Source organism: Micropterus salmoides, unplaced genomic scaffold, assembly GCF_014851395.1.
Source record: "Micropterus salmoides isolate LMB-PRFRI ecotype aquatic unplaced genomic scaffold, ASM1485139v1 Ms_hic_scaffold_14, whole genome shotgun sequence".
Lineage (NCBI taxonomy): Eukaryota > Metazoa > Chordata > Actinopteri > Centrarchiformes > Centrarchidae > Micropterus > Micropterus salmoides.
In genome coordinates, this window is record NW_024040485.1 from 11,614,071 (window position 1) to 11,627,560 (window position 13,490).

Consider the following 13,490-nt stretch of genomic DNA (forward strand, 5'->3'; position numbering starts at 1 on the left):
TGCTTAAGAGAGGCTTCCAGTGGACTTTGATGCCATAAATAAACCGCTGTGTGCACGCAGCCTCCATCCCTCAGAATTCCCATGATGCATGAGGGTGAAAGAAGTTTTGTAAAATGTGCTAATAATATTTTCCATTTGTTTGAAATACAGATGTTACTTTATGGTTTATGTTAATTAAAACATGTCTGCTTAGAATATAGTGTTGGTTTACCAAGTAGTATGTAGCTGCAGTACCGGAGGGTGCAGTTTCAAGACCGTAATCCTAGGACCGGAACAACAGCCTCCGGTACTGCAGCTACATAATATTGGATTTACCATTTAAAACAGGAGTGAAGGGACTATTTCATTTGATAAGAGCTGCTGAATCTTCCCAATGCAGCATAGCGGCATGCAGCGTTGTTGTTCGTTTGTGTTCAGAACACCTGAGCTTAACTTCCTGGCCCACGTAAGGGCCCCCAGCCGGGGCCCTGTGTCAGCCGCCCCCACGCACCCACACTACCTCTGCTCGGGTACCTCTGTACCATGGACTTAGGCCTGCTGAACTTCTGTCTGCTGAGAAGTATTCTCAAGTGTAACTTAAACAAGCCATTCCATGAAACACACTAAACAGTTTCTGATGTTCGAAAAGTACACAAAAAGGATTTTGGGACTTTGTGGCAATGAATTCTAGAAAGTCCAGTATTTGCTTATGCATAGATAAAAAGGCAAAGTCAGCATTATGGTAGCTTCCTTGTTGTGGATGTTGCACAAAACGGCCAACCGCCACGTCCTGTAGAATATGCGTCAATCATGCTTGGCTGCTCCAACCATACTTTGTACCACATCTGCTTCTCCTGTCTTTACATACAGTGGCAAAATCTTGATGATTAATATGTGGAACAACTGGTGGTTACCTTAATGGCAAATAAAGGAAAACTATTGCAGTCAAAAAACAGAAATGATTTCCTCTGGGCTGTGTTTGGTAGACTGACTGTCATTTAAAAGGTCAGGACCATGAAGCATAATACTAGCACTTCCTGTCTCCCACATTGCCTGTTTATTATGCAATGACACGTAATAACGGGCATGCTGTTCTGGGAATGATATGTGTATTGCAATAAAACTACCAAGACTGCAAATATCAGCATTTGGGTTCCGTTTAAAAAAAAAACCAACTGTTATAATGATTTGCTCCTCCTTGTTCGTCTGAAGTAGAGAATGTGTCAGTACTATTAAGACTGACTTTCATCAGTCATTCACACAACTCTTCAATCCTCTGCAAGAAATGCATGGATCAAGTCTTCCGCCGTAAGACTCCCATCTTTTTAACCATGAAGATAACTGGTACAGCCTTTGTGCTCCTCATCCAAACATTGCAGTGTTTGGCTTCTGATGGTACAGTATTCAAAACAATTTGGAGTTTTTTGTGAGATTGTTTGTATTTGCACTCTACTCTGTGTTTGAGACTGTTGTGTGCTTTACCATTTGTCATTGTGTATGCTGTCAGTGTGCGTCACCTGTGGTAAAAAACTGTTTTCAGCAGTTAAGTATTGAGGTGATTGCTGTTTTATTTTTGGTATTAAGATTTTACATACATCCAATTGTTGTAACTTTGTTTGCTTATTAAATTTCTGTTTATTATGTAAATAATTTTTAGTAGTAGTAAATACCATTAAATATGAGAAACAACTGACACAACCCCAGTGATGAACTGTTGTTAGGGATATAGGGTCTAGGCAGGGAAAGGTCCGTTGGAGGGTCCAATGGGTTGACTAGCCTGAATTCGGACATTGTTTTGATTTTATTTCATTTCCTGAGGTTTTCACATGTATTGGCTAAACCATATCTCTGCATAAACTGATAAAGATGTCTTTTCTTAATTAAAACTGGAGTAGTAGTAGTAAACTGGAGAGGGGCCTGTTCTGGATTCTCTTGAGTTCTTCTGAAATAAACAGTGAAATTCTTTCTCAACAGATTCACCATTTCAACTAACTAACACAGCCACTGGTTTTTGTTTGGTTAAAACTAATAACCACTGCACTGACATACGTTGGACAACTGGGGACCGACTTCTTGTTCAGCAAAGGAAGAAGTGCCTGGGAGTCCAGGGGGAAAGCGTGGGGAGTGAAATAAGCCTCTACGATTGTGATGAAAACAGCGACGTCCAAAAGTGGGAATGCAAGAATAACACAGTGCTCGCCCTCAAAGGCCGAGAGCTTTACATTGAGCTCACTGCAGATAATACAGCAGTTCTCTCCAAAACAATTGGACCCAATAACCACCTCACAATCTCAGGGACATCCAGCGGGGCTTGCACAAGAACATACAGAGGTACTGTACAGTATAAAACAGTGTTGTTTTTGAAGGACTTGTACTTGACAGGATTTGACATTCTCAGGAATCCATCCTGCATTTAAAATTTAACATCACGTTTTGAAGTGGTTTGTCATGTGTTGTTAGGTAAATCACTGCAGGTACACACTAATCTTTTTTTTCTTTCATCTCTTAGAATTTTATGCCATTGGTGGAAATGCAGCTGGAATGCCGTGCATGTTTCCCTTCCTGTACCATGACCAGTGGTACTCTGACTGCACTACGGCTGACTCCTCTGAAAAGGGTCTTTGGTGTGCAGTTGAAACTAAATATCAAAATGAACGCTGGGGCTACTGCCCAGTTACTTGTGAGTACTGCATGAAAAGCTGTGAAAAATATTTATACCGCAATGAGAGAAGGATTTTTAGGATGCTAGTGTATACTGATTATATACTGATATACTGACTGAAGGTTTCAGGAGACAGTGTTGCCAACTACTAAATTCACTCCTTAATTTGCATATCTGTGACATCATAATGTTAAAATAAAGTCAAGCTAAATGTAACTGACTTTTTATTAGCTTTATCATTAACTATTATTGAGTTCTGCCTATTTTGCTCTCCACACTCCTCTTTATCTGCTTGCAACCAAAGCCTGCTTAAACATGATTAGGCAATATTACTCGGACTACAAATGGACTACCAACAGAAACCATAATGCATCCGATACTAAAATCTTGTCCCCTGCCTACAGATTCTCCATTGCTTCAACACTATAACCAGGCTATTGAACTAAAATTTCAAAACCATAAATCCATTTTTCAAAAAGCACACCCATTTCTCTAAACTCCACACACACATCCCTACATTTCTCGTTGCCTACACCATGTGGTCATTGAGAAAACACTGACATTCAATATTTTTCACTCAATCGGCACAGGTTGAGCTCAACTAGCACACAGCTACCCAGGTGGAAACACAAACAATTGATAACACACCAATCAGAAGCTTCAATAGATAGATAAAAGGGCCAGAGTCAGTTCATTCAGTTTTGGAACAGTGGATCCAAGGAAGGAAGAGGTAGAGGACACCAGAGACAACAAGGAGGAAGAAGAGGAGGAGGAGCAGTAAGGAGAAGAAGTAGGAGGTGAAGGAAGGGGAATGGTTGGAGTTGGAGAAGGAGATGGGATAGGAGGAAGATGAGGAGTAGTAGGAAGCGGAGGGAGGAGGAGGTTGAGGGAAACGAAGGAGGAGGAGGGAGAGGAGGAGGAGGTGGAGAACAAGAATCTCTGGCCTGTCCAAGACCAAAGACAGGACGCTGGGGAACAATAATTAGTTGTTTGGTGTGTTGTACTGTACAGTACACTAAGGAATAAATAATGTGTAAATTTACACATTTCTTTTGTTGCTTTCATCATGTGAAAAGGTTTTTGAGGAGGAGAACTACAAGGAAAATTACTAATAGTTTTTGTAGTATTTTTTTGAATTTATCTCACCAGTGTGTAAGTGTGTTGTGTGTTTTTGAGGGCTTGTGTGTTATGTCTGAGGGCAAAGTTTGGTTTTTCAGCAAGATTGAATGGTTTTGAGTGGAAAGCTTAATTTTGACCTGAAAATAGGATGCTTGCGGAATTGGGTGAGAAGTTGTGGATTTGTGTTTAGAGTTTTGAGTAAAAGAGGCATAATTTCAATAAATGTGCTTAAGCAATCGAGAAAAACTGTAATAAAGATGAAAATACAAAACTTTAGGTTACAGAGACTATTATACTCTCTTATACTAACATATCCATATTTTTTATGTACATTTACAGCCAAAGAGGGCTGGAAAATACACCCAACAACAGGAGCGTTTTACCAGCTCAATGCAAACTCCGCTCTGACCTGGTCCCAGGCTGACACCAGCTGCAAACAGCAGGGGGCCTCCCTGCTCAGTATCACAAATCCTCACGAGCAGGCTTATGTCACAGGTAAGGAGCCACTGACTCTATACTCAATGTGTTGATAAATGGAGCATGAAGTTTTTCCATTAATGGATAAAATACCACTCTTTACTGTAATTAGATATTCTGAAATGCATTGTTGCATTGAAAAATCTGAATGTGTACATGTTCCAAAATAATCATTGAGCCTTTCCAACGACTAATGGCACAGGTCAGGTGACTTATGGTCATTATTGTATCATTTTTGTTTCCCATACCCCCAACAGCATTACTAGGGACAGGGGGCAATAAGCTTTGGACTGGGCTGATTTTGGATCCAGAACATGGCTGGAAATGGTCTTCTGGGAGGCCTTACCGCTATCTGAAATGGGACTCAGGTAGGTATTTCCACCACTTTGAGACTTTGTGTTTCTATTTGGATATAATAATGGTAATATATCATCAGTCAACACCTGCAAGCTCAAGCAGAGGGAAGCTGGCTAGTAAAATACTCCTGATTTAAACCTGTGACTACCAAACAAACATCATTAAAACATTTGTGTTTTTTTCTTAATGTTATCAGAGTTTTCTCTACAATCTCAAACCTTTGATTAATATTAAATTGAATTTAAATTAAAGTGAATATGTGCTATGTGTGCAAAATCAACATGTCTAGCATAACTGTCATCTTGTTTTAGGACATCCTCTTCCTAATCCGGGATACAACTGTGCAATTTTTGATCCTGCTGTACAGTACTCCTGGCAAAGTTCACCTTGCAGCAAGAAACTTGGGTACATCTGTTACAGTGAAGTGGCTGAGCAACAGCCTACGCAAGGTAAAAAAGAAATCTATTCTACACATTTCCTGGGAACGATATAGCTGTATTTTGTACCTATCAATTAGGCTTTTGCAGTATCTATTATGTATACATCCATTTTCCATACCTTCTTGACATTTCACTGGGGTAGATACAGTATATTACTGTAATTGTGTAATTAAACAGATAGGAGGTAAGAACCTTCTTCCATAGATTCTTGTGAGCGGCAGGTGAATGCAGCAGAGAAAGGTGAGTGGGGAAGTCTGTGAAGATTCTCAGTCATCCAGGTCATAGTTATCCAACGAAGGTTAAAATCAAGGGCAACTGGACTTGGTTGAAGATACTGGAAGACGTTGTCGAACACTAACGAACCAGCGGTATCGATGCCCCTTGCCAACGACCCCACTGAGGTTAAATAGCTGAGTTTCCCTGCCAGTCAGTCAGAACTGAAGAAGTCCTTTGGATGGGGGACGAAACGTCTTCCAGTATCTTCAACCAAGTCCAGTTGCCCTTGACTTTAACCTTCGTTGGTGAGTGGGGAAGTTTAACAGTAAATCTTCAGTGTAGTGTTTGTCTGCGAATGAAGGCTGAAGCTGAAGCTCCAGTGTGTGCGTTGTTTACTAAATGCTGGAAAATTGAAAGAGATAATCGTGTTGTTACGTTGAAGATGATGTCAGGCAGTTTCATGGGGCGTTGCTTGCCTCCGTTGTGCACTACAGTATAACATCTCAATATAGCATCTCCGTATCAGTTTAATAGAAAGAGGAGCCGTCGTATTTTTGAAGTACCGTTGGGAGACCGTAACATCTTGATACTACCCAATACTGTCGATCAATCATTGGATTTCTTTGTTTCTTTTCATGATCAGCTACTGAGACAGGATTTTGTTCAAGTCCTTGGACTCCCTACAATGGTCATTGCTTCCACCTCAGTCGCACTCAGAAAACATGGTCTGATGCCCAAAGACAGTGTCGTAATGATGGAGGAGACCTGGTCAGCATCCGCAATGTGGAGGACCAAAGCTTTGTCATCTCTCAACTTGGATATGGTACGTGAAGACAATAAAAACAAACAAGTTTACCTGTAAAGAAGAAACCCTTACAACAAATATTACCAACCTTTTAAGACCTCCGGCCTTTCTTTAGGATTTTCTTGTGATGCACTGCCCTCATCAGCTACCACAAAAAAGAATCACAATATACAATCATTCATTGTCATGTGCTGAGCTGAAGTTAACAGATCCTGACGCATCTTTTACTTACTGGATGATGGTCTAAACAATTAGCCCACCCAATTATGAATGGCCTTTGTAATTATTTCTTAGCAATGTTGTTATTGGAGGTGGTCTTTCAGGCAAAGGACAGAAGAATATTTTTTCTTTAAAAAAACAAACAAACAAACATTTACCACATGAGGAGGAGATTGGAGTGGTGGTGGCAGCAGCAGCACTGACATGAGTGCATCAGCAGACTAGAGCAATAATAAGAAGTGTAAACCTTCAGAAATATGATTGGATGCTACTAGCCAGCTGGTAGCCAAACAGATAAAGAATGAGTCAGTGATATAGAAGCATAAATGAACCAGCTGATTCCAATCAACTAATGCAAGCGTGACTTCAGTGCTCTGTCTGAACAAATGCTATCTTCCATTCTATAAATAACAGGCATTGTAGGCAAGTGCAGTACAGTGAGTTCACCACAAAAAGGACATGAAGGCCTGGAATTAATTCTTTTGATTGGGCAAGGCCACTTTGGCCTTTGATAAATACAAATTTATTGGGGCAACGTGGTAAAACTGGAGGGCACCAAGGCCAAAATCAATGGTGCAATAATAATAAGTGACAATCAACCAATTAGGAGTCAGTTTATTGAAACAGGTAGCACTGAGTTAATTTAAACTGTACACCGAATGTTACATATTAATTTTTAGGCAAATATTTTACAGAAAGATTATTTACTTTTGTTCATGTCTGCAGCATCCGCTGATGAGCTTTGGATTGGACTGAATGACAGAAAGACAGAGGGGTTGTTTGACTGGATTGACCACACTACTGTCAGTTTCACTAGCTGGGAATTTGGGAAACCTTCTGTCTCTACTGAAATAAAGGACTGTGTTCTCATCAGTGGAGAGGTAAGAAGCATATATGTAGTATAGTGCACATATTACAATTATAGGCACATAACATACACTTATTGAGAGAAAATGGCATTAAAATGCTTTCAAACCTGATTATCAGTAGTCAGGCAGCAAAAAGGCAAATTGTTTAGCTACACATCACAGTTTCTTTAATTGTACATACATTGCCTACAGTATATGTCTGTATGATTTTATATTTGTACATTTTAAGTACTGACGTTTTTGTTCGATGTTTAAAATACCAGTACATTCACTGTAGTACTTTCCAGTACATTTCTCCACATACATGTTATGGTTGTTGCAGAATGGAAACTGGGCTGACCGTGTGTGTGAAGAGAAGCATGGCTTCATTTGTATGAAGATGAGTGCCTCAAAACCCACTGGAGATGAAGTGGAGCAGGATGTCGGCTGCAAACCTGTGCGTTAACTTTACTTAATTTTATCTGTTTGAAAACTGTTTATCTCTTCTTCATGAAATAATCCCCAAAGTTTAACCTGGGGGTTGTACCTGAACTTCCATCTGCCTTAACTATGTTTTCCAACAATCCAGGGCTGGAGAAGACATGGCTCATACTGCTACTTTATAAGCACACAGATCAAAACTTTTGATGAAGCTAAAGATGACTGCAAAAGTTCAGGTTCTTACTTAGCTGATGTTTCAAATGGGTAAGAACAATTTCTTTAATTCCAAATGTTCTAAGCATGTTTTTTTTTTACCTAAATGTCTAGTATTAACAAATACAATTTAAACCATATAATGTTTTGTTGCAGTACAAAATTCTGACACCAGAATTCCTATGATCTTGCTTGTGCAAACATTTCCAGGGTGGATAATGCATTCCTCGTCAGCTTGGTGGGGTTGAGACCAGAGAAATACTTCTGGCTGGGCCTCTCAAACCAGAAAAACATTGACGAATTTGAGTGGACCAACACAGACTCAGTGAGATTTACTCACTGGAATGCTGAAATGCCAGGTAAGGAGAAATTTTAAACTTCATATGTGGCAGATAGCGGCTTCACAATTGACATTTCACAATTTTACCTTCAACAATGCAAGGTCACCAACAGGGCTGTGTTGCCATGAAAACTGGGATTTTTGCTGGCCTCTGGGATGTGCTGCCCTGCAACAATAAGGTGAAATACATCTGCAAACACCTGGCAGAGGGCGCGGTTTTGACCCCTCCACCACCCACTCGTGCCCCTACCAGGTGTGTTGACGGCTGGACTCCAATAGGATCAAGAAACTATTGCTTCAAGGTACAGGTCTAAAAATAAAATCCTCCGCCTAAAGATCAATTCAGTTTACGATTTTTGGTTTAGTAATTTTATTTCCGTCCTTTCAGCCTGACTTATGTGATTGAATTTCTCCTCTCTGTTAGCTGGTTACTCAGTAGTGTTAATATTTTAATATTTTATATACTTAAATTTTTTCCTCACTCAAATATAACTATCCAAAAAGACAGTTGAGAGTTTGTCCCTTTAAATGACTCATCAGAGCTTGTTGTGAAGTGACACTCCCAAACCATGTTGAAGCTCTATGTCTTGTTTTTAAGTGGTTTAAAGAGTCCTCTTCAGAAGAGAGGACGTGGTATGAGGCCAGAGATTACTGCAAGGCCATCGGAGGAGACCTGCTCAGCATCCACAGCGAGGCTGAGCTACAACAGCTACCAGGACGGTATGACCTTTCAAAGTAGAAAAAAATACAAAAATGTTTCTTCTTTTAACATTTTAAAAACAGATTTCATATTTAAATCTTTAATATACATTTGTCCATTATAGCCATGAAACAGTCTGGATTGGACTTAGTGCCCCTGACCCAGTCACCGGTTATGTATGGAGTGATGGATCCCCAGTGAGTTAGCAGTTTTCTGCTTTAATAGTTGAGTAAATAATTTTTAGTTTAGGGGACTCGATAAAATACACAATATAATTCTAAATCACTGTGTTTGTATTGTTTGCTTTTGTTTACAGGTAAACTTTCAACACTGGGAGGATGGAGAGCCAAACAATAAAAACAACGTAGAGTCTTGCACTGAATTCAAAATGTATAAGCGTAGTAGCAGTGGGTCTTGGAACGATGTGCACTGTGAGACGAGCCATAACTGGCTGTGCCAGATCCGTGCAGGTAAAATGAGGGACAGAAACCTTCTCTTTCTCATTTGTTTGGTTACTGTACCAAGGTATCAAAGAAGAGCATGTAACACTTTTTTAACCTTTGCTGAAGGTTATTTTGAGCAAGCTTGGCTTTCTAACAAAGCCTTCCTCAATTCATTTTTTGGTGAAACTATTCTCAACTGCCTACTATCACTGCAGTGCTCTGTTCAGTGTTCTGAATTATCTTCTGGTTATGCCCTTACAGGAGTGACTCCAAGTCCACCTCCAGAACTTTCTCGAGGTACGTGGGCCATACAAGGAACAAAAGTGGCATAGGCACACACACAGTGGCCCTCATTTATCAATCTTTCGTAGAAACGGGCGTATTTTTGTGCGTGAGATTGGCCCTCATTTATGAAAAGTGCGTACACCAAATTTCCAGCGTACACCTGGCGTACACCCAAAACCATAATGACTTTGAGATTTATCAATATGGACGTTGGCGTACGGCGTAAGAGCAGTGAATTGAGCGCGATTGTGGCGGAGTAAAAAACTCTTTTGCTTGTGAGAAAACGTTTAAAGTAAGGTAGTATAATCCCTTGATGAATCGTTTTCTTCACCTGCACAAGCGTCGGCCTCTGTACTGTTCCTCATCCCGCATCACTCTACAAACAAACGCAATAACCAAATGCCCAGACCAGGATCTTTTTGCCAGCAGACCGCCCGGTCGTAAGCCACTCAAACCTTAATTTAGTGAATAATTATTTATATTTTTATATTATATATATGGGTCCTTTGTGTCAATTGATTAAAAAACAAAAGTCATTAGTAGCCTATCTTATATGTCAGGAGAGAGACCTGACTGGCACCCCAGACATTAATAAATTAAGAGTCAAACTGTCACAACACGCTAAAACATGTCATCAACATGGAAGTTCTTCACGGTTCTTGGGCAAGAAACTGAACCCCAATTTGCTCCTAAAGGTAATCAGTGAATGAATGTGTGAATGATTAGTTCCTTTCTGATGTGCGTTGCTAAAAGGTGCTGTAGTAAGAGTGATACTTAATCCGCCCATAAGCCGTGTTTCCCCACACATAACGTTAGAATTTACTTAAAGTAGACTAGGCCTACATATAGCGACCCATTTCAGGACTTTGCAGAGAAACACAGAGAGAGAGTGAGAGACGTTTTCTTGTATTACATTAGAAGACGCAGGGACAGTGCATATTTTACAAGCATGGACCAGGTAAAGCAACAGTGAACACAACTGTCGGTGCTGTTAAGAAGTGCAAAAAGTGCGTGTGGAAAAAATCCAAAGCGAGTGTTTTTTTGGGTCCTTATAAAACATACTGATGACAAATACATACAAATAAGACATTCACCCAGGATCCAGTGACGGCTTTTTATACAGTTCACCCAGTGACGGTTGTATAATTGCGGTTAGCTCACCTCTGATGGCTCGCTTTTAACCAACGGGGGTTAGCTTAGGGACCATCAATAAATTCAAATTGTGAAAACAGTGTTATGGGAAAATCATTATTTATTTCAATAGATTCCAAGTCATGTGACGCAGGGACTTCAAACCAATGCCGAATTGTAGTACTACACTGGGCAAATGAGACACACCCCTTCATATTTCATTTGAGTGCATTTTTTATTTTATATTAATATTTATTCATAATTTATGGAAAATAATGCCTTTTTTTTCAATAGCGTCCAAGTCATGTGACACAGGGACTTCAAACCAATGCCGAATTGTAGTACTACACTGGGCAAATGAAACACAAATCTTTATGTTTGATTTGAGTGCATATTTTATTTTATATTAATATTTATTAGTATTTTATGGGCAAAATTTTTTGCCTAGCCTTTTTAGCTAACAAGCAACTAAAAAAATCTGAACCTACACATGTACTTCAGTATATTTCTAACATGTTTGCAGATTACAATAAGACCTCAGACGGGTGGCTGGAATGGAATGGGAATCAGTATTATATTAACAGCATGTCGATGGCCATGGAAGAAGCTCGTCACTACTGCCAGCAGAAGCATGGTGACTTGGTAACTATCAACAGTGAAGCTGAAAGTGTCTTTCTGTGGAAACAGGTGAGCAGTGACATTAAAATCCTGACATTAATCGTTAGCTATAGCATTTAATCTCAGAAACAGACTGTATATAAGAAGTGGACGTAGCCTCTGAGTCTGAAGAGTGAAGCCTATGCGTTAGGTGTCTTAAACCTGCATTCTTTCTTATGGCCAGCAGGGGGAGACTCTACTGGTTGCAAAAACGAGTCACAGAAGTCACTGAGAAAAACAAGTTTATATTCTCAATCGCTAGTTTCAAGTCTTCTTTAATACAGCATGATGTTCATTTTGTAAATTATAATCCCATTTAGAGTGAAGTACATAAAAAAAAAAAAACAGCGTATTGCTTTAGGATGTGGCTACCTTGTGATTGACAAATCGCTACCACAGTGACCTGGCAATCAGGACAGAGATGTAGCAATGTGATCCTACCCAGCTCCACCCTCTCGTTAAAATATAATAACTTCTAGTTCCAACAAAACAAGATGGCTGTGGCCAAAAGGTAAAACTCAAGGCTTCCAAACAGTAGCCCACAAACCAGTCAGTTAAGTCATTGCGGCTACGTCCACTTCTTATATACAGTCTATGCTCACAATGTACTGTAATGTAAGTACTGTTGGTTTTACCATGTGCCTCTGTTTATGTTTGTAGATATCCAAAGGTTATAGTTCTTACTGGATAGGCCTGACTGTAGATCTTGATAGTACATTTGGGTGAGTATGAATTAAATAATAGATTAAATGAAATTGAGGATTAAGTATAAAAGTATCAATTTGATGGGTTGAACAATGAGTTATGCTTTATATAATTTCATTGGAGCATTTTGAATAGTTACTGCTGCAAGGTTGGCCTGATACCAGAAGTGCTCAACCGGACTGTCAGTCAGATATTTGTGCCATTTGTAAATATCATTAATTTGGTTGCTCTAGCATCTGTGGCACAGAAATTAGGTACGTGATTGGTTTAGCAGAACTTTTCAAAGAAAAACAGCTGCCTGCCCTGGCAGGTAAGGAGGCTGATGAGAGTGGAGTTTGAGAGTCAGAAAACCAAAACAATGATCTAAAACAGACTAAAGAGCTCTCTAGAGCTCAGTGGTACTGTAGGGTAGAGTGGTAGTTCTGTAGATTAACCATTACATGCAAATTCTTACACATTACATTCATTTATAAAAGTATTGATTAGTGCAGCTTCTTTAAGCAAAATTCAGTGGATTCAGCTGCCTGGATTCATACCGAAATGGGTTTTTCAATAGCCGCTGCTAATATTTAGAGAGCATGGCTGTTGTTGGCTGATATTTATTGCCAATTTCAAAATAAAGAAAAGTCATGTATAATTCCATTATTCCATGCAGAGTGAGTACAATGTAATATACATGGTTATTACAGAAATGTGGTGTTTTAGATGAAATTGAATGAAATAGAAAAATACACTGAATATATATACTTATAAGTTAGTGTGGCTTTTGCCAATTGGATCAACGATTGAAGGGATGATCAGCGATTGTTTTTCATGTGGTGATATTAAAGCGATTTTAACTAACTCACTATTAGAACTAAAGAAAGGAGGAAGAAAGGTACTTTATTGTCACATAATGTACATGTTGCAAAATTCACTTTCTGCATTTAACCCATCCCTCGAGAGTAGTGGGCAGCCGCTGTGCAGCCCCCAGGGACCAACTCCAGATCTGTATCAGTGTCCCTGGTCAATGGCACTGACTGATGAACCTGACATGTTTTTGATGACATAAAAACGGTCTCTAAAATCTGTACCACACTGCTGTGTTTCCCATTCACTGATTTATTTGTGGTGACAAGACACGGCATCAACGCAGACTGCCACATACTATATAAGCTACTATTTAATATGAGTAAATTCATTACTCATATTAGCTTTATTGGCATGAATGTGTAACAACAATATTGCCAAAGCATCATACAAACTACATAAGAACAATCAACCCCATAAATTTCATCAAATAAGTAATTAAAGCGTAAAGTTATCAAAGCGTATGTGTGTTTGTGTTAAAAAAAAACGCCGCCACAGTTACATGGTAATTATGTGGGAAACACTGCACTGTGCATTTACAATTGCTTCTGGTTGTTTCTCTTAAAGCTAATAAGCCTATTTCTTCCATTCTGGCATTTCACTG

General features: G+C 39.4%; 1 protein-coding gene across 4 annotated transcripts in view; it reads left to right on the plus strand.

The window, feature by feature from the left end:
• Positions 1-1,203: 1,203 nt before the first annotated feature.
• Positions 1,204-13,490, plus strand: part of LOC119901899 (macrophage mannose receptor 1-like) — a 32,050-nt gene continuing 19,763 nt past the window's right edge. For 2 of the 4 annotated variants that reach the window (XR_005444261.1, XR_005444262.1), the window contains exons 1-18: positions 1,204-1,374; positions 1,954-2,310; positions 2,489-2,659; positions 4,100-4,255; positions 4,495-4,605; positions 4,906-5,043; positions 5,894-6,073; positions 7,001-7,155; positions 7,466-7,579; positions 7,712-7,827; positions 7,987-8,135; positions 8,219-8,418; positions 8,715-8,836; positions 8,941-9,013; positions 9,133-9,286; positions 9,521-9,556; positions 11,199-11,362; positions 11,993-12,054. Coding sequence is in view for 2 of the 4 variants with exons in the window: in XM_038717664.1 (XP_038573592.1) it covers positions 1,269-1,374; positions 1,954-2,310; positions 2,489-2,659; positions 4,100-4,255; positions 4,495-4,605; positions 4,906-5,043; positions 5,894-6,073; positions 7,001-7,155; positions 7,466-7,579; positions 7,712-7,827; positions 7,987-8,135; positions 8,219-8,418; positions 8,715-8,836; positions 8,941-9,013; positions 9,133-9,286; positions 9,521-9,556; positions 11,199-11,362; positions 11,993-12,054 (2,564 nt within the window). In the remaining 2 variants the exon portion in view is untranslated. The remainder of the gene's footprint in view (positions 1,375-1,953; positions 2,311-2,488; positions 2,660-4,099; positions 4,256-4,494; positions 4,606-4,905; positions 5,044-5,893; positions 6,074-7,000; positions 7,156-7,465; positions 7,580-7,711; positions 7,828-7,986; positions 8,136-8,218; positions 8,419-8,714; positions 8,837-8,940; positions 9,014-9,132; positions 9,287-9,520; positions 9,557-11,198; positions 11,363-11,992; positions 12,055-13,490) is intronic. The other 2 variants (XM_038717664.1, XM_038717665.1) reach the window with 1 other exon arrangement.